Here is a 21,043-nt window from a genome sequence, read left to right on the forward strand (position 1 = left end):
CAGCTGCTTTAGAAGCATTCTTTTCCATGTACATTTAACCAATATTTAAGACTGTTTTGCTTCATATATGTCTCTGTCGCCCAATAGGCCTTTTCCCCCCCTTCTTTTTAGACATGGGTCTTTCTATAAGGCCCCAGCTGGCCTGGAACTCCCAATGTAGACCACACTGGCCTCAAATTTACAGTGATGCCTCCCGAGTGCCAGGATTAAAGGCATGTGCCACTATACCCACCATTTAGTTCTTTAATGGCTGAATTTGGAACTCCAAACTCACACGGCCCCAAACCCAGAGGGCATGAGTTCGTACAGATGTTTAGTACCTGGCTGAGCCTCCTTCCAGCATTTCTGTGATTCCACTGGAACTGTCAGAAATCTTTCCATGCCCTCCCAGCCCTGCTGTGCTTCTAAAGAGGGCAGCCCAAGCAGCTCCCCCACTGACCGACCACAGGAGAGCCATTACCAGGAGGACATTAAGACCATGAGCCTAGGGGTAGCTAAGCCTCTGGATTTTAAAAGCCCCACAATATTTAAGATACAAACAAAACCCATAAAGCCAAGGGGAAGTCAGAAGCGGGTGGTCACGGTGACTGTCAACACTACATCTTGCTTTCTCCTGCTGGCTTGCTGGCAGAGCTCAGGCTGGAACCCAGGCTCTCATACACGCTAGGCAAACACACCATCCCTGAGCCAAATGCACGGCCTCTGCTTCTGAAGGCTCAGGCTGGAGTGTGATTCACTGTGACTGTGCACTTTCCACAGGGCTGTTTACTCAAAGGTCAGTGCTTGTCGTTGCTACGGAAGCCTTGATGGGAGCAGTAACCCTTGGCCCCACATCGGCAAGTGAACTCACAGCCACCACGGTCTCCTAAGCACCTGCGCCTAGGTGAGGGAGTGTGCATCTCCCATACTGAAGACAATTTCTTTGCCTTTTATTAGCATTTATGTCTTGGTCTTTTTGGCCACAAAAAACACATGGAGATTTTCCTGTGTGAGGCAGATGTCCTTGCAGAGATTAGTAAGGCAAGATCAGCAGTCCACTGGGCACCCTGACACACACTCCTGATTAATGTCACATTTCAGATACAATTACACGATGCAATGTCATTTTTCAACAGATCCTCAGTGTCGACTAAGTAAGTATTACTGTATGTAAGGTGCCATGCAGGAAAAGGAACACTGATAAATAAGCCAGATGTTTCCAAGGTGCTCTGAGAAATTGGGTGTGGTGGTAGATACCAGGGAAGCTGAGGCAGGAGGATCAGCAGTTCGGGGCTAACATGGACTATATAGGAGGATGGAGGAAGGAGTGTGATGGTTTGAAAGAAAATGGCGCCCAAAGGGAGTGGCACTATTGGGAGGTGTGGCCTTGAAGTAGGTGTGGCCTTGCTGGAGGAAGAGTGTCACTGTGGGGGTGGGCTTTGAGGTCTCCTTTACTCAAGCTACTCCAAGTGTTCAGTCTACTTCCTGTTGCCTGCCTATCAACATGTAGCAGCACCAAGTCTGCCTGCCTGCATGATAATGGACTAAACCTCTGAACTGTAAACTAGTCACAATTAAATGATTTCCTTTATAAGAGTTGCTGTGGTCATGGTGTCTCTTCACAGCAACAGAAACCCTAACTATGATGGGGGAAAGCATAAAACAATGTCCAATAATGGAAGGCAGATTGTATTAATAGAGAGGGAGGACAGTACCATGGAGGACTCACAGGAAAGGTGACCTCAGGCATCTGAACATCTTAGGCTGAAGGGGGTCTGATATAGAGCACTGGCAGAAAAGAACAGAGTGTTAGGTAAACTTGGGAATTATGTCACCGCTGAACCATTAGGAACAGACGGAGCTGGAGAACTGTCTGGACCTATCTGATAGAACCAGACTAAGGGCTGAAATCACGTTAGTGTTAGGGTCCACAGAACACCCTACAAAACAAAGACCACCACTCACATATGCAATCAACAAGAGCATTGTTTATTCCAGCATGCAGGGGTCTGCCAGCCAGACAACAAAATGGCAGTGACCCCAAATGGAGCTTGCAGACTCCTTTTACAGGCAGCCAGGAGGGGATGAGGTCATTCTGAACATGACTGGTTGAGGCTCCTCTTCCTGCTTTAACAGGGTGCAGAAACGGATACTGAAGCTACATTAAAACCCAGGCCCAGTGGAGGCGAGGGCCAGGAGAAGCCTAGCCATGGTGCTGCTGTGGCCCCTCAGCACCCATCTTTGAAAAACACATTTGTAAATTACTGTGTTAGTTTGCCTGGACTGCTGTACAAAGTACACAAACTGAAAGGTTCTCAAGAGAAGACTTATTGTCTCTCAGCTCTGATGGCCCTGAAGTCATGGTGCTGGCAGGGCTGGTTCCTTCTGAGGGCTGTGGGAGCAGCTTGTGGAGGTTCTCAAGGCATCTTCTGCAGCTGGGGCTTAGCAGTGCTGTGCTGTGCTGCTCCAAGTGCTGCCTCGTGCGCGGACGCCGTTTCCTGTGTGCACATCTGTTTATATGAGAACACAAGCCATTTGGGTTAAGGCCCGCTAACACGACCTTATTTTATTTACGTGCAGACATCTCCAAATGAGGTCACCTCCTGAGCTACAGTCCTCCTGTAGCTTACGGTCTCTCTGCAGTCCATGTGTAGGCCAGGCTCCTCTCTTGAAGTCGGCAGATGAACGGATGAACCTGATGATGGAAAGCAGCTCCTGTGTGCATACCATGCACCAGTCTACAGAGCATCTTCTCACACCTCATCTCCCAATCTTCAAAATAATTCTGAGGTGGTTAGGCATACATTCCATTACCAGCATGTAGGCAAGCCTGCAGAGTCACAGAGGTTCAGTGAGATACGTAAGAATCCCACCAGAGGGCAAATGGCAATAAAATCCAGTATTCTGATTACAGCTCGGCATGATTTACCAAACTCAGCAATCACTTTTAACTGTTTTTCATATCAAAAAAAACTTGTATCAACTGCAGCTAGCTTCTGAAGGCACACTAACTGAACATGGCCATAGTGATGGGGGAGGTGACCTGTGAATTCAGGGTAGAGTCATGATGGGAGCTGTGAATGAATCATTATTCTCCGAGTTCAAGGCCAACTTTCTATCTATGAAGATACTTTCCACATCTTCTGTGGGGACTCTCATTTAGCAGCCTATCATTTCTTTTTTAAAATGTTACTATCCAATATTAGCCCTTATAAGAAAATCCATACACCAGGCCCCATAGCACCCACTCGATGGCTACCATTCTCCCATTACCCACTGTTACAGAACACAGGGACTGCACCTTAGAGGAGGTGTTTTGATGGGCTGGGATTTAAGACCCACCAGGTCCTTCTGACTCCATGGTACTTTGGGATTGTTTTGGGAGGGAAGATTCATATACAATCATCTGATATGGAATAGTCAGGATATATAAGACAAATGAGTAATAAAAATGCAAGTAACCTGATTATGAAAACAAGCAGAATCCTAAGTAGATGCTTTTTAAGGGAAGACACTGAAATGACTCCCAGGTGTACAGAATGATGCTCACAGCTGGAATCAGAGAAAAGGAAATTAAGACAAGGAGGTGATGTCTCATACCTGCTGAGTGATTATCAAAGAGGAAAACGCAAGCACTGGATATGGAAAAGGGAACTTTGTGTACTACCGATGGCAATGTGAACTGGTTTTTATTATATTATCATTGTTGTTGTTGTTGTGGTGGTGGTGGTGGTGGTGGTGGTGGTGGTGGTGGTGGTGGTGGTGGTGGTGGTGGTATTGCTAGTACTGAAGCCCAGGGCCTCATGTATGATAGCCAATGCTCTCCCACCAAACTACAGCTACCGCCTACCATGCTCATTACTGAAAACAACACAGAGGCTCTTCAAAACTCCAGTGGAGAGCTGGCATCTATCAACAGGAACTGAGAGTTAGAACACAGGATTCCTATGTTCACTGCAGCAGCATTCACAATGGTTAAAAGGAAAAACAATCCAAATGTCCTTTAATAGATAAGTCAATAAAGAAAAAAAAAGATTTGTGTATATTCTTCAGTCATTAAAAAAAAAGGTAACTCTAGGGGGCTCGAGATGATGGCTCAGTGTGAATGCATACTGCTCTTGCAATTATGAGAGGGTAACTGCTAGAAATCCAAAGTAGGGATCACAATTCAATGATGTACTGAGCTGTAGTCTGCTAAGACATGAAATGTTAAGTCCTCTGACCACATTTACACACACACACAAAACACTAACTGTGGTGATGATGTCTTGGTTGTCACTTAATTGGATCTAGAATCAACTAAGTGATGTGTTTCTAGGCAGTTCTTAATTGTACATCCTAGAAAGATTCATTCATGGGGAGAATCTTTCCAGAGTGGGCTCCAGCCTCCAGCAGTGGACCGGGTACAGAGGTCAGAGGGAAAGAGGTTGCCTTTTGCCTGTCCTCCGAACCCTTGCTGGGAAGTAGATTGCTGGCATGTACCCTATTGCCACCAATGGCGCTGCAATGACCCTCCATTGACGTTGGAACCCAGATTCTTTGGCTTCCAAAGTGCACTGAAGACCAACCTCTCTCCCGAAATTCTCCAGGCCCTCAGAAATGGAATAGGACTGCTGAGGCATTTGGCCTCATGGACTGAGCAGCCAGCACAGGGTTCTCAGTTTCTCCAGTGTGCAGACAGCCACCGTTGGGCTACTCGGGCTGCACTGCACTAGCCACTCTAACTAGTTAATCCCCTTTGTGTTATGTATTCATTCTATGGCGGCTTCTCCTCTAGAGAATCCTGATAGATACAGTAACTATGCAGGGGTAATGGATTACCTTGATCATAGTAACCATTTTACAATGTGTACATCTACCAAGATACCAAGCTGTCTACCTCAAATATATACATTCAGAAGTTTCTAGGAAAAAGCAGAGACTTAAAGTTCTGTTAGCTCCTGTTCTTTAAAGGATCCTCATGCAATCATGATGGATACCTAGCCGTTAACTTGACCCACCATTAACTACTATCCTAGACAACAAACTAAATGAAAGCAAGCCAATTTTAAAAGAGAATGTTTAGCAACTTTGCCAAGTCACACACTACCAAATGGAAAACCCAGAGCCGGGTGCGGTGAACACACCCTTTAATCCCGGCACTTGGGAATCAGAGGCAACAGATCTAAGTTCAAGTCCAGCCAGAGCTGCCCAGTGAAACCTTCTCTCTAAAACGTAACAATAAAACCCAGGATTCTAACTAACTATGGTGGTATGAATGAGAACTGCCCCCACAGGCTGCTTTATTTGAATGTTTTTTTCCCAGTTGGTGGACTGTTTAGGAAGGATTAGGAGGTGTGGCCTTCCTGGAGTTTTATCACTGGGGGGTCGGCTTTGAGATTTCAAAATCCCACATCAGGCTCGGTTTCTCTCGGTTTTTGGCTCTCTGGCACATGTTTATGGACCAGATGCACACTCTAAGTTGCTGCTCCAGGGTCATGCCTGCCTGCCTGCCTGCCACCATGGTCCCTGCCATGATGATTATGAACTAAGTCTCTGAAACACCTAATTAAATATGTTCTTCTGTAAGCTGCTTGGTCATGATGTCTCTTCACAGCAATGCAACACTAAGTAAGACACTAACCCAACAGTTTCACAAGACCCTATTCTTGGCATAAGCTTGCTAAGGACACCCTCAGTCACTTCCATACATTTGTATTTACTTCAACTCACTTATTTACCAAGTCAGACATTGTTAGGTGGTGGGAACATAAAGATGTTTATGCCTCGATAACATACTAATGAGAAAGGCAAAAGTAATTAAATGTGGTAATTTGGTAAGACGCAGTATGGGGGCTCCTAGGACACAAAGAGGGGAGTCTCCAAAAGCCTGAGAGAGAGAACAGACCTAGTTTGCTTGAGCCAATGGCCTCAGGGCTGTGAATCCTCTCTCTTCTGATCCTAGCTACCCAGTTTAGTGCTTCACATGGGGCTGGGAGGAGAGGTAGGGTCTGTGTGGTTGGGGAGAGGTACTTCACCTCTGAGGACCAACTTCCCCTTCTTGGTCAGAAGGGATAACACAAAAGTGTGCTGGTATGAAGAAATGGGAGTGTCAAGGTACCTAACAAACCTGGCATTCATTATTCATAGTACTGGCTTTAGGGTCAGCAGACCTAAAATAATTTCCACAGGCGTTAAATCACAGTGCTCTAACTGAACATGTGATAAGAAAATTCAAGGAAAGAAAAACTAGATGTTGGAGCATATACATGTAACAGCTGAGGCAGAGAATTGTGAGTTTAAGGCGAGCCATGTCTACACAAGCAGACCTTGTTTAAAAAACAAAAGCAAAACAAGAGAGTAAAGCTTTGCGTAGAAACCAAGAACCACAGCCACTCACCTCCCTTTCACGGTCCCAGAAAACACGGGGACGCATAAACCCTAACTTAAGATTCCGGAGTGCTGTCCTGCTAATCTTGGCCTGTACTCTGAGGTCTGTCTGGGTATTTACTCCTACAGTGTTGTACACAGAACTATCATGCAATCCAACCACCCGCTCTCAGGAAAGCTGGTCCTTTGCATGTGCTAACTCTGACTTGGTTTACAAGTGGTGCTAAGAAACACCCACTTGTTTCATTGTCCATTATGAAGTTATTTGTTGATAACATGCTCCTCCCCCATGAACAAAATACTACTGAGATAATAACTATTGACAAAGCCTAACTTGCCCAATTTTATTGCACATGGTTTAAGACTGGAAGGGCTATAGGCCAATGGGGAAATGTGTGGTTTGTCACCTAAACACTAGTAAGCCTTCCTGGAATCCAAATACCAGCCACCTCAACAATAATTGCACAAGAGCCAAGATCATTCTGAAGAAGCATTTATTAGCACAATACGCTACAGAGCCCAGCTAATGTTCCTGGAACACGTCACTGGCCTTGGGTCAAGCAGTTCCACTGGGGCTTACTTTGTACCTGTGGGACATTATTTTACTGGTAGAGATTTTATTGTGATGTTCTCATTGCCAAGAGAAAAGGAGAGGGCACATCCAAGTTGCAAAGCATATCCTAGATCACCGGGCCCCTGTAGGCTAAGCCACGGCCTCTATCACTCTGACCAAAATCAGTCCTCCAGAGTCACAGGTCCCTCACCTGGTCCCACTCGCCCTGCTTAAAACCAACAGAGGAAGGAGAAGCCCTTTCCTGAGCCTCTCTTCACCTCCTCAACAGATCTCAAATACTTTTTTTCCCGGTGGTAAACGGGACATGGATCAGTTAGGATCTCACAGCACATGCGCTCACTACGCAGCACACAGCAGTCAAAGGCAGGCCAGCCACAAAGAGGAACTATTCCACAGCTATGTTCTCACACTGCACAAACGCCTTTTTCTGTTTAAAAAACAAAAACATTCTTTTCTCAGCTTTCCAGCTAAAATCAAGTGTAAGAATTATCCTTAAAAAATGTACATGTGGGGGGTGGGAGGAGGGAGGAGATGCGATCTGTAGGTGGTATATAGAGCGAATAGAAAATTTCTTAATAAAGAAAAATGGAAAAAAAAAAAAAAAAAAAAAAGAAGCCAGGCAGTGGTGGCACACGCCTTTAATCCCAGCTCTTGGGAGGCAGGCAGATCTCTGTGAGTTCGAGGTCAGCCTGCTCTACAAAGCAAGTTCCAGGAAAGGCACAAAGCTACACATAGAAACCCTGTCTCGAAAAACCAAAAAAATAAAATAATAAATAAATAAAAAAATTGGGAACAAGACAAAAAAAGTACATGTAATGCTTACAAAAAAGAAAAATATAGGTATAGACACACACACACACACACACACACACACACACTTAAAATAATTTAAACAACTCTCTTAAAATATCAAACCAACACATTCAATAACCACTGAGCCATAAAACAACTTACAATCTAGGTGCAAACATCTGGATTTACAATACTATATTTTTTCACAGACTTCTTCATCCGCTTTATTTTCTTCTTCAAGGTTTCATGACCTTGTTTTAAAATATACCGAAAATATCTACAATCTAAAAAATAAAACAAAATAAAAGTTTTAATATTTATCAATTAAGTATAATTTCTATATACTACATACTATATTATACTTACTACGTACTGTACATACTACATACTATACTATACTTTTAAATTTTGCTTCAGTCCTAGAACACTAATGATTTATTTGTGTCACAATGTAAAAAGTAACTATTTGAGAACCAAGTTCTCCCACTAAACAAACACTTTTTCTGTTTAAGAAACAAAAACACTCCTTTCTCAGCTTTCTGGCTAAAATCAAATGTAAGACTCATCCTTTAAAATGCACACGTAAAAGCTTCACCAATGAAAGCGAGCACTGGCTGGGAAGGCATAGCTGACCCACAAACACTTCAACTCCTTCTCCACTGTTCCCATGTTACATACACCCACATATTAAGGAGCTTTCCAAAAGCTAATTTACCCTAGCCCAGCTGCCCGCTCAATGCCAGCTTGTAAATCAGCTACAGTGGCATCTCTCACAGTAAGAAAGTTTTCCGTAGAAAGCGGGAATGGGGAAGATTAGAATAAATACATTATAGATTAGAAACGGTCAAACACGGTTCCTTCTGGTCTTCTAGCAAGCAGTGGACGAACAGATATCACACTCTGACCAAGGTGCCTAGTGCTCCTGAGAGTCTACCTGCCCTTCAGTCTCACAAGGCAAAGATGAGACTTGTCAAGTGTTTCAGAGAAGTCAATTTCGAAAAGAAAAATGTAAGTTACTTGCTATGATGAGACTTCTGTCCACCCATCCGTCCAGGAGTGCATGCAGTTCGAGGGACTGAACCTAAGGTCTTGCACATGCTAGGCAAACGTTCTCTCACTGAGCATCCTAACCCCAGCATCTTTTACTTTGATTTTTAGCATTTTGTTTATGTATGCTTGTGTGCGCATACACACACCACCTATTTTTGGTGCCTGCAGAGGCAGAAGAGAGCGCTGGAGTTCAGGCAGTCGTCCACCACCCAGGATGGGTGCTGAGAACTGAACTTGGATCCTCTGTGAGAACAGCAAGCACTGGTAACCACTGGGCCATCTCTTCAGTCCCTGCTAGAGGCCTCTTTTTTCACTTTTTATTTTAAGAAAGGGTCCCACTGAGTTACCAATCCAGGCTGGTCTTGAAGTTACTGTGTAACCCAGGCAGGCTTTAAACTTGCAATTCTCCTATCTCAACCTCCCAAGTAACTGGGATTACTGGCCGGTACCACCAGGCCTACCTGTAATTATTTATATTAAACAAAGCAATCACAAATCATACGAAAAATTAATTTTATTAGATCCTCAGCTGACATTCATCTATCTTTCCTAAGAAAAGGCTAGGTTATCTACCATAACTACAATACCCATCTACCATCCCTGAGGACACATGCTAGTGATGGGGGCTATGGGGCCTGTAGTGCTACTAAAATAATTTGTGGTGTTTCTTTTGAGACAGATCTAGCTGTGTTGTCCAGGCTTGCATATAATTCCTAGGTTCAAATGATCCTCCTACCACAGCCTCCTAAGTATCTGGAAGTAAGACACTAATTTGTATTCAGAAATATACCATACTACTTTACAGAAGAAGTTAAAGACAGTGAGATTTCTGCTTTTACCTATATAGAAAGCTGGATTTCTATATAGGTAACTGAATTTCACCCTATCCCAACACCAACAACTGCATAAGCTTGGTGAGAGCGTAAGTAGGAAGGGAACGGGGTTGCCAACTGTGAGGAAAGGTCCCTCCAAAGAGAACAGGGCCTGCCTTGCGTTCCACACAGCATGGGACGAAGGACAGCTGTCCCCCCCCTCGAAGACAAAGCAGAGGCTGACCAGGATGGAATATGGGGATGTAATGATGAGGGCCAGAGCAAGACGCAAACTCAGCTCAGTGCCAGAACCAAGCCCAACGGGAGGAAGGTGCCCATTCTCAAGAGGAGCCATGCCTCATGCTTCTAGAATCCTTGAGAACTCATAGAGCCCTCCAGGAGGTGTTCACTTGGTATTTACAATCCTGTTAGCAAATTAAGGAAAAGAGCCATGTGTACAATGTGCACTTCACACAGAAGGCCACCAAAGGTCACGACTTGACCTAAGTGACAAGTAAGAGGACTAGAAACTGTCCTGGGCCTTCAGTGCCCTGAGCCGTCTGTACTGCACTCAGTGTTCAGAAAGCGAAGCACAGTGGGCATTATTAGAAATGGCATTTTTCAGCTCTGTTCTCATTAATCCCTTTTCTCATAAAATCAACCTTTTCCTACTCTTAGTAGCTCTAAGAAACATACCAATTCTCGTTCCACAAGAGATGCACGTGGGGGTGAGCCTCAGGATCTCACTGCACGGTATACAAACACAAACAAAGGCAAACCCCGGGAGCTGCTGGCACAGGGCTCCCCAGCGATCACTGCAGGGCTCACTTCTCATTTCACTGTGCTCTACCACCCATGCCAGGGGTGCAAAGCAGGTGAGCATTTTACTGGCCAGAATATCCCATAATGAAAGACCAGTTTCCTCTTTTTGGAAGACTTGCTATTAATAGGTGGTATTTCATTCTTTACAGGACAGGAGAGTGAATATAACATGAAGCTAATGAAGAACACTGAGGTCAATGAAGAGCATCCTTGTGCTTTCTGAGATGCCCACAAGCTCAGTAAATCTACACAGCAAGGCCCAACAGAGTCTGCACGGTGTATTTTAAGCCCCGAACTCAAGTCAGGGCGTGGACGCCAAGCGCACAGTTCACAGGATCCCTCCTAAGCTCTTATCACAATCCTGCTCAGGGCTCACACTCCCATCCCAGTCCTTTCTCAAGCATCTAAAACCCCTAGGCATCATGCTGCACAAGATGAACAACGGGGCCCTCTGTCTAGCTTCTGCTACATCCAAATAAACAGAGAAGAAACCACAGACCTTTTCCTAAAAGGATTCCCGCTACAAACGCTTTCTCACAAGCCAAGCCGGTGTCTGCCTTCCAGTCGCTCTTTGCCCAAAAGAAGCTGAAGTGAAAGGCCGGCCACCAGCTTCTCCTAGATTTCCACTCTTCTTCCACCCACGCCGGATGGCTTCTGGAAGGAAACACGTGAAAAGGACAAGTCAGTTCATGGAAAGCTGTCAGGAGAAGTGAACGTGAGCAGTCTCTAAGACGACAGTGGAGAAGTTCCCGGACTAACTCCTGAGCATGGCCATGATAGGAGCAGGGGGCAAGCCCATGTTCACTCTGTTCTGTCTCAGCAGAGTGCTCAACAGCATGGACACTGGGTTCAAATCCTGCAACTCTCAGATCCTCCATCTCCAATCACATGCTCCTGAGCAAGCCGCAAACCTTTCTGAGCCTCAATTTCTTCCATGGTGGAAATGGCTATTTTCTAGCATTTTTATTAGGAGCAAACTAGCCCAACAGTACAGCAGATCCCCCATAAAGCTCCTTGCACAGTGCTGCTACACAGTAACTGTTAGCTGTTATTATAATCACTTAAAAGGTACTGTGCAGCCTTAGATACAATTAAATGCAACCAAAGTTACTATGCCAATTCAGATGCCATTATTACAAATACACAAGCCTGGTGCTGAGCCAAGCAAACTAAGTGTCACCAACAGTGTGCCGCGTAAACTGAATAATGTGCACTCAATACCTTGGCAGCCCTTGTGGTAGAACCGGAGAGCCAACATGTGACCAGTGTGTGTCTTGGCCTTCAGGAACCCCATGGCCCAGTAGGGTTTACATGGAACTTTCCATCTGTAAAGTGACTGACATGACGGTGCCAACAATCACACTGCCGTAGTGTGAACGCACTTTTCAGACTCCATTACAATGAGGGGGGGCACCGGGCCTGGGGCACGAGGTGCTCAGTCACAAACTGACGGGTGCCTTTAGGAGCCCCAGACAGCAGCTGCCTGGGTTCCCGCACCACCGTGTGAGGGAACAGCAGGTGGGCACCGGGAACAAGGAGACAGGGCTTCACCACACACAAAGCTGCTGCTCCTTCACCTGATTTCTCTGCTACCAGAACTTCTTCAGGAAAAACAAAAAGTCTTCAGATCTCTCTGTAAAAGCCACCTAGTTCCAGCATTCTATCCGCAGGGCTGACGAAACATGGTCCAAGAACAGAGTGGTGTGAGGGGAATTCCCAGTGCTTGTGAGAAAATTCCAAGAAAACAAGACTTGTGACCTCGGTTTCTTCAAAATCACGGAACTGTTCCTGGGCTGTGTCTGCGTGCCCCTCTGGGTACAGGGGGTAAGAACGAGTTTATTTCAGCGGTTGCTACTCACGTGCCTCTATGGAAAGATGTTTTTCCACATGTATCCTGTCCCTGTGACTGGACACTTTACTCAGGTGACTCTTCTTAACCCTCAGAGTATAAACTGTCTGATGCTCTGAATAAAGTTGGCTACTGCATGAGACCTTAGTCTGCCTCATTTTTAGGCCCCGTACCCCTGGTTCAGGCCACAACTAGAGTGGGCAACACAGGGTGAAGTCAGTTCTACTCCCAAAGCACGCATCCTCAAGTACGGGATTTCCTCACCACCCAAACTAGAGAGAGCATTCAAGAAGAGCTTAACTCTGGAGGCCTCTCTCCTCACATACGGAGTACACGTGAGCAGGGCCGCGCCTTTTCTCACACCCAGAATGTGGTGCTGGCAATATGCATGGGCAGGTGCAGCATCACTTTAAGATGCATGTAAAATTAATTATAAAATAAAAATATTAAAACCAAAAAAATAAAAAGTTATAAGCACAAGGTTTCACAAAATCAATAAAAAGATGCACGTTAAGATGCAGTGCTGGGGGCTGGAATGATGGCTCAGTGGTTAAGAGCACAGACTGCTCTTCCAGAAGACCCAGGTTCAATTCCCAGCACCCACATGGCAGCTCACAACTGTCTGTAGCTCCAGTTCTAGGGGACCCAACACCCATGGCAAAAAACACCAATGCATGTAAAATAGAAAAGGAAAAGAAAACATTTGAAAAAAAAAAAAAAAAGATGCAGTGCTGACTTTGCTACCGTGAAACACATGTGCAGAATTTATGTGTATTAGGCTTATGATTTTGTATCTTCTAGCTTCTGATACTCAGAAAAAAAGAGCTAAAGATCTTATACAGGAGGAAATGCAAAAATATGAAGTTAAAAACTTTAAAAGCAACAGCTAAAATGTGGCGACGAATACTTATGATAAACCAGTGATGAATGCTGTTTCTCACGCACTCCATTAGTGTCTGCTTCAGATACTGTGCTAGGTATTTCCAGGCAGTTATGTTCTTAGTGCATCCAGCAAAATCCAGAACTTCAAACAGCACAGCCAAGCCCAGCTTCCGGTGTTCTTCTGTCTCTACAATGGTCACAGAAGTCCAAGCTTAGAGCAGGCACTGGAGAGGGGCACAGAACTAAGACAACCCACCAAGTGAATGAAGCGTTATGAACCGCAAGCCTTCTGGTTGGTTAACTCTTTAAAACGATTCATTATGCTCACTGTCCTGGGCTGAGCTGAAGGTTAATGGCTAAGGTGGCGAGCCTCTTCTGGAGTTATACCCCTCTATTTAAATACCACCTACCCTATTTGGCGTTTTTTGGTATATCTGGGTTGAGACCTACAGATTTTGAGCAACTGACCTAAACAAGCTGACTTCCTTCTAAGACATACATTCTTTACTACACTGCACTGCAGCCCTCAAGGGGTTAACAAGAGGCAAATCATAGACGTGAAGGGCATTCTGTCCTCCTGCTTCCGAAGTCTCTCTACTAGGACTGGACGGCACACATTTTAAGCTTTGTGAGCTGTGGATGTGGACTCTCTGTTGCAGCTTCAGGTTCTACAATCATAAAGCCAAAGCAGCCACCAGCATTCCAGGAGGGGTGGGTGCAAGTGAATTTAGCTTGTGAGAACAGACGTGTAGACGTGGCCCTGGACCATGGATGGCTGGTCCTCCCTCTAGTCTACATGCACAAATGAGTATAAAACACAGTTTTACCTGATTTCCTAAGCAACATATGGAATTCTAACATTAGTGGATGAGATGGCACAATCTCACGTAAAATCTGAAAGAGAAAATGGTATTATAATTTATACACTATACAGACACTTCTCAAATTCTAGCTTATTTTCATGTAAAATTCTAACTGGCTAATATGCTCTCAGCAAATGAACTAAGGACTTAAAAAGCACTTTGCTTTTTATCCGGTTTCAATCTGAACAGAAGGTATTCTCTGAAAAGTTACTTTAGAAAACAAAAGTCCAGGAGATGGTTCAGCGGGAAAGTGCGGACTGTGCGGGCCCGGGGACCGGAGCTCAGCTCCTCGGCACCACATAAAAAGCCGGTGTAGTAGCACGCACCTGTAATCCCAGCACTGGGAGGAACAGGGGGATCTTGGGAGTTCACTGCCCTGGCAACCTGGCCTGGTGGTGAGCTTTAGGTTCAGTGAGAGACCCTGTATCACAAAAGGTGGAGGGGCACATGGCAGCTCGCAACCATCTGAACCCCAGCGCAGGAGGATCCAACACTCTTCTGACCTCCAGAGGCACTGCATGCATGTGATGTACAGACGTGCAAAACACCCGTACACATAAAATAAAAATGAAGGAAAAAAATTAAAATAGTACGGTGGAGAACACCACAGGAAGACACCTAACAGACTCCTCGCCTCCACACGCACATGTGTAGGAACTCTGAAGTATACCCACACAGTAAGCACGCTCATCCCTACAACTCGGGCACATCTGGAGTCTCAGCACTGGAGAAGCAGAGTCAGATGGGTCCCTGGCTCGCTGGCCAGCCAGCCTAGACGACTTGGTGAGTTCCAGGGAGAAAAACCTTCTTTATGAAACAAGATAGGCCAGGTGAGGTGATGCACGCCTTTAATTCCAGCACTTGGGAGGTAGAGGGCAGTGAATCTCTGTTAGTTTAAGGCCAGCTGGTCTACACAAGAGAGTTCCAGGCCAGCCAGGGCTACACAACAAGGCACAAAAAAAAAAAAAAAAAAAAAAAAAAAAAAAAAAAAAAAAAAAAAAAAAACACACATTTAAGGAAACAAAAAAACAAGGTAGATAGCTCTTGAAAAAGGACACCTGAGGTTGATCTCTGGCGTGTGCAAACTCTCTCTCTCTCTGTCTCTCTGTCTCTGTCTCTCTCTCTCTAATTCATCTATGTTCCCCCCCTCTTCCCCTCTCAAAATTCCTGCTAACAAAATGGTAAGGTTTACTGGAAGAAATAGATGGAGTAAAAAGGCTTTTATTTGTATCTTACACATATCTATACTGCTTGCCAACTTAAAAACTTAAAAGATGTTGCTTTTAGAAAGGATAAAAGAAGACATTACAAAGCCAGGTATGGTGGCCTACTTGTAGTCCCAGCACTCTGCAGATTACAGAGAGTTCTGCAGAGGCAGGAGATCAGGACCTCAGGCCCAGAGCAGGCTGCAGAACGAGTTTGGAACCAGTCTCTAACTACATGACGCCAAGTCTCGGGAACAAAATCAAAGAACTCACATAGAAAACCATACCATGCTGCTCAGAAAATATCACAGAAGATTTACATAAGACAAAAACTCAAAAGGGCAGAGAGCAATTTTAGAGAATATACTCAAACAAAATACACTAAAAAGCATGTGACCATTTTAAACAGTTCTTCTGTAAAATAAGGAGAAATTTAAAGATTTTATTTTTTAAGAATACAAAGAACTATTTTATGACTGGAACAAACAGGATTTGAAGTAACATTATCTCGCATTTGAAAACACATTAACAAGGAGTTTGAGTCAACAAGATGACTCCATGGGTAAAGGTGCCTGCTGCACTGTGCCTGGCAGCCTGCGTTTGAACCTGGGGGTCGGCAGGTAGAGCGAGGCCGACTCCAAAAGCTGTCGTCTGATCTCCACGACAAGCGCACGGTGACACACATACACACACCTGGACACAATACACACACACACACACACACATATACATATATACACACACATACACACACCTGGACACAGACAAAACAAATTCATCTAAAAGTGAATTCATGCCTGCCCTCTCCTGAAGGGAAAGAAGGAGTGCATCCGGAAGAAGGTGATGTGGGTGGGGAGGGGCTGGGAGGAGAAGGGAGGGGAACTGTGTTGGATGTAATGTATGAGAAGGAAAAAAAGGGCATTCATTCTTTCTGTTTCCTGGGATACTCTGACTTTACTTCCAACAAAGCAAAAAGCAAATTTTGTCCGTTTCTCTTGGTGGTTTTGTAAAAGGTCAATGAAGCAAAGTCAGAATAAATACTGACACATCAATAACAAAAGTTATTAAAGCTTGGTTGCTACAGTCACATTTTTTCACGAGATATATATGAATATCTCAATTCACTTAAAAATTTCACTGAAATACGTGTACTGTTATGTCAAACAAGTGCAGTGTGGCAGTCAACACGTTCGCGTGAAGTTAAGCACACTCACGTAACTACCACCCAGATCAATTACCGGTGTCAGCAGATGAGTTTCAGGAGCTCTCAGCTGCCTGCTCTTCAAGTGCTGCCTGTCTGCGTCTGCTTTGTGTGCTGTGACCCCCTCCTCCTGACCACACACACACACACACACACACACACACACACACACACACACACACCCCGCTCTTCCCACCAGGCCCCGACAGACCTTTCTGCACTTTCACCCCTCACTTGCACTTGACCCTGTACCTTTGACCCTGATCCTCATTTTGCTACGACAGACCTTAGCTCCCAATACTTGGTTTCTCAGAAGGAAAAACAGCATTTCTCTCTACCTAAGTGTTCAAGCCTGTCCCTCTGCATCCCAGCATTTGGGAGGCTGAAGGGCTGGAGCTCGGTAGGTAAAGATGTGCTTAACATGCTGGGGAGCCTAGGTTCAGGAAGGGAGGGAGGGAATGCCTACACTCAACACACACACTCCTGCCTAACTGTTCTTAAAAAGGCAAAATAGGCATTCCTCACAGATGGAAATAAATGGCCAATAAGCACATGAAAAGATGCTCCACCAAGACTAGTCATTAGGGAAACACAAGTCTACACTCAGTGAGACATCATTTCACACGCACTAGAACAACCTATCATCTGAAAGCAAGGGGTGGGATAAAGAGTTGGCAAGGATGTGGAAGGCCTGCATCTCCTCTGGTCCTAGCAGGACACAACCGGGACACAGCTGCCCTGGGAAGCAGTTTGGTGATCCCTCCAAATGTTCCGCAAACAATCCGCATCCCATCCAGCAGTGTCACCCCTAGGTGTACACCTAGATGACTAAAAGCAAGCACTCAAACACACCCACAGCAATCTCCCCCAGGACACTACTGACCACCGTCAGACAGGACCCAAGCGCGGCGTCTGTCAGCAGGTGACGGGACCAGCCAAAGGTGTTCTGTAGGCTCAAACACTCAGCCTCACAAAGAACGGCAGCTCCGACACACTGCAACCCGAGGGACCATGGAATTAGAACCGCATGAAAGACAAATGCTGTGTGACTGCCCTAGAGGAGGTATCTGGACCAGGCAGATTCGTTAAGACCGGAGAAGACAGATGTCCAGGGTTTCAGAGAGGCAGTAACAGTAACTTACTGTCTAATGTGTACAGAAACTTTATGATAATTAAAACATCAAAAACTGGTGATGACAGCAAGAAATTAAGTTTTAATGTTAACTATTACTTAAGGTGAAAAGTTTTGATATGTATATTTATCATGATAAAAAATTTACAAATACTATATAATAACCCCAAACATGAACTATTTTGTAATAAATTTATCCAACTAATATACCAGAAAGTAAAATATTTCAGAAAAAAAAATGAAGACCTAGAGACATGCCATGTTCCACTTGGAAACCTCAATCTCATTTAGATGTCAATTCTTGGGGCTGGGAAATGGCTCAGTTAAGAGCTTGCTGCTCTTTCAGAGGACCAGAGTTCAGTTCCCAGCTGCCACGTCAGGTGACTCACCAGTGCCCTCTTCCAGGCACCTCGGGCATCTGCACTCATGTGCACAGCCCCACACACACATATGCAGTTAAACAAAAAAGAGTGAAAGGAAAAGAAGGCAGGGCTGCGTTTTGGAAACTGGACCATGAAGCTTTGCGCTTCCTCTTTCCAGCCAGTGCCAAGTGACGGGCATCTCTTGAGACAACGGGCACCATTGCCGCAAGACTAGGGGTAGGAGAAAGCCCTACCACAAGGAGGCGGAAGGATGAGCTGGGACAGCCTGCTGCCAGCACTAAGATTGGCCCTCATCGTATACACACAGTCTGAGTTCACAGAGGCAGTAAGAAGTACCGTGCCCTAAGACTGGATGTGGGGAACTTTTCCTGGGGCTCTGTGTGTTGTACTCGCAAAACAAGGATCATTGATGTTGTCTACAATGCATCCATAACGAGCTGGTCCGCACCAAGACCCTGGTGAAGAACTGCACAGTGCTTATCGACGGTGGTATGAGTCTCACTATGCGTTGCCCCTGGCCCGCAAGAAGGGGGCCAAGCTGACTCCTGAGGAGAAATAAATATTAAACAAAAAACGATCAAAGAAACTCCAAAAGGAATATGATGAAAAGAAAAAGAACGCCAAAATCAGCAGTCTTCTGGAGGAGCAGTTCCGGCAGGGCAAGCTTCCTGCCTGCACTGTCTCAAGCCCAGGCCAGTGTGGCTGAGCAGACAACTATGTGCTAGAAGGCAAGGAACTGGAGTTCGGAGGAAGATCAAGGCCCGGAAAGGCAAGTAAAGCATCATTCTTAGCTCATGTAACAAAGGTGCTTATTGTTCTATTTTATTTATTTATATATATATATATACACACACACACACACACACATACATACATATATATGGTGCCAGTTCTTTCAAAATTGATCTACAGATTCAAAATCCCTCCAAGACTTTTGTTTCTATAGCAACATACTGATTTTTAAATGTATATAAAAAGTCAAAGGACCCAGAAAATGCAGAAAGAAAAAAATTTAAAATGGACAGATTAATATAATTTTCATGAGATTCCAAGACTTCTTCAGGTACAGTGACCATGCTAAATATGTATCATCAGGGCCAAGCGATCTTAAAGCTCTCAATGGAGAAGACAAGCCTTTTCAAGAAGTAGTGCTAGACCAGCCAAGCAGAGAAAAAATAACCCTGAATCTTACACCTCACAGTACACAAAAATAACCCATCATAGACCTTTAGCATAAAACCATTCAGCATATCTAGAAAAATGAAACATAAAAGGGAATCATTAGTTTGGAAGGCCAAAAATTTCTCAGATAAAAGGCACTAAGCCATAAAAGGAAATTTGGACATCATTAAGATTTCTGATCTTTGAAAGATACTGATAAGAAACAGAACACAAAGTATTATGTCTATATAATACAGAGAGGCATGGAGAGAAACATACTGTGGTGGTTTAAAAGAAAATGGCCCCAAAGGGAGTGGCACTATTAGGAGGTGTGGCCTTGGAGGGAGTGTGTCACTGTGGGGGTGGGCTTTGAGGTCTCTTTTCCTCAAGCTTTCCTCAGTGTGACTTTCAGTTGACTTCTTATTGTCTGCAAGATGTAGGACTCTCAACTATTCCTCCAGCACCACGTCTGTCTGCATGCCACCATGCTCCCCATCATGATGATAAAGGACTAAACCTCTGAAATGGTAGCAAGCCACCCCAATTAGATGTTTTCTTTATAAGAGTTGCCATGGTCACAGTGTCCCAAACTAAGACATACCACACTCACAGTGGTACAGTGGATGCTTAGAACAGTGAAGGAACTCAGTTCAATCCCAGCACCAAGAAGACTAAAAAGAAAACACAGGCAAGCAAAGAGCCACAGGCAAAAAAGGCCTACACATCTAACAAATCCATATCTAACAAAGGAATTACATCTAATTACATAAAATCTCCCCAGTTGGTAATAAAAACACCACCAAGAAATACACAAAATATCTAAACAAACTGTTGACAAATAAATACAAGGAAATAGTCAGCAGCCCCCAAAAGATGCTCAGTATCAGTCAGGGAACAGCGAATCAAAGTCACATGAGACCCCAATACAGCACTGCAGTGGCCATGATCCAGTCTTCAGGACGGAGGCAGGGGAGCTAGAGACTGAACTTTATCCACAGACAGTAGTGGTGTCAACAGCATAGTTTCTTAGATGGTAAGTAAGGACTCTCCTTACTTAGCGATCCCATTTTTAGGTGGGTAGCTACCCAAGAAAATGAACAAAGACTTACATATGTCTCGGCACATGATTCTTAACAGTGAAAGAATGAAAATAAGGCCTGGTATTGTAGCTCAGTGAGAGAGAGCGTGCCCCAAGTTCACTCCCCAGCACCACCAAGCGTGCGTGCGAGCCGCATGCATCTCCTCATCCATCAAGAGATTTGAGTCATGACTAAAGCCCATGCTCAATAAAGCACCTACTCCGCAAGCATAAGGCTGAGTTCAGATCCCCAGAACTCACACGTCAAGCAGTGCATGCCTATAAACTTAGGGGAGGGCGGCTCCCTGGAGCTCCCTGACCAACCAGTTTAGCCAATGAGGAGTGCTGGGTCCAGCGAGGACCTGCTCAAAGGGGGCTCACTCCTGCGCCTGCTGGCTAACATCAACTGTGAAAAATAAGTGGTGAGCAACAGGAGGACACACCACCAGCTCTGACCTCTCCATGCATGCACACATATGTGCACATGCATACATTAGTCACACCACAGCATGGAGAAAACTAAAAATACGCTAAGCAAGAGAAAGCCAGACCAAAAAAAAGCAAAAACTATAAGGTTGCATTTATATAAAATTTCAGAAGAGGTTTAAAATAAATCGACCAATGGCTGCCTGGCACAGGGGCATGTGGGCAGGCTGGTATTTAGGGGGTTAGATGAGGACTCCTGAGTCCTGCAGAAGTACTCTTGAGGTTCATTATCGTGGCGGTTCTGTGGATGCATATACTCATTAAAGTGCAACCAAGTATGAAAATGATTGCCTGTAAAGTATGTCAACTAAATCTCAGTACAGGTGATTTTTCAAAAGTATCACTGCAGCGTTTTCCAAGCAGAGTGAGAGACTTTCTCCTCAGGAGCTGGAGCTGGAGCTCCCT

General features: G+C 44.8%; 1 protein-coding gene and 1 pseudogene across 9 annotated transcripts in view; one reads left to right on the forward strand and one right to left on the reverse strand.

Annotated features, from left to right (window-relative positions):
* Positions 1 to 1,947: 1,947 nt before the first annotated feature.
* The window catches only part of Taf1a (TATA-box binding protein associated factor, RNA polymerase I subunit A), a 36,591-nt gene continuing 17,495 nt past the window's right edge, over positions 1,948 to 21,043 (reverse strand). For 7 of the 9 annotated variants that reach the window (XM_037211161.1, XM_028894556.2, XM_028894555.2 and 4 more), the window contains exons 8-12: positions 13,957 to 14,023; positions 13,193 to 13,316; positions 10,898 to 11,052; positions 7,877 to 7,998; positions 1,948 to 2,809 (exon numbers count right to left, since the gene is read on the reverse strand). In XM_037211161.1, coding sequence (XP_037067056.1) covers positions 7,880 to 7,998; positions 10,898 to 11,052; positions 13,193 to 13,316; positions 13,957 to 14,023 — 465 coding nt within the window. In that variant the 3' untranslated portion in view covers positions 1,948 to 2,809; positions 7,877 to 7,879. Of the gene's footprint in view, positions 2,810 to 6,825; positions 7,350 to 7,876; positions 7,999 to 10,897; positions 11,053 to 13,192; positions 13,317 to 13,956; positions 14,024 to 21,043 lie in introns of those variants that run through there. The other 2 variants (XR_005092980.1, XM_028894551.2) reach the window with 2 other exon arrangements.
* LOC114710428 lies at positions 15,756 to 18,690 on the forward strand (annotated as a pseudogene).

This window comes from Peromyscus leucopus, chromosome 15 (genome assembly GCF_004664715.2).
Source record: "Peromyscus leucopus breed LL Stock chromosome 15, UCI_PerLeu_2.1, whole genome shotgun sequence".
In the NCBI taxonomy this organism is placed as follows: Eukaryota; Metazoa; Chordata; class Mammalia; order Rodentia; family Cricetidae; genus Peromyscus; species Peromyscus leucopus.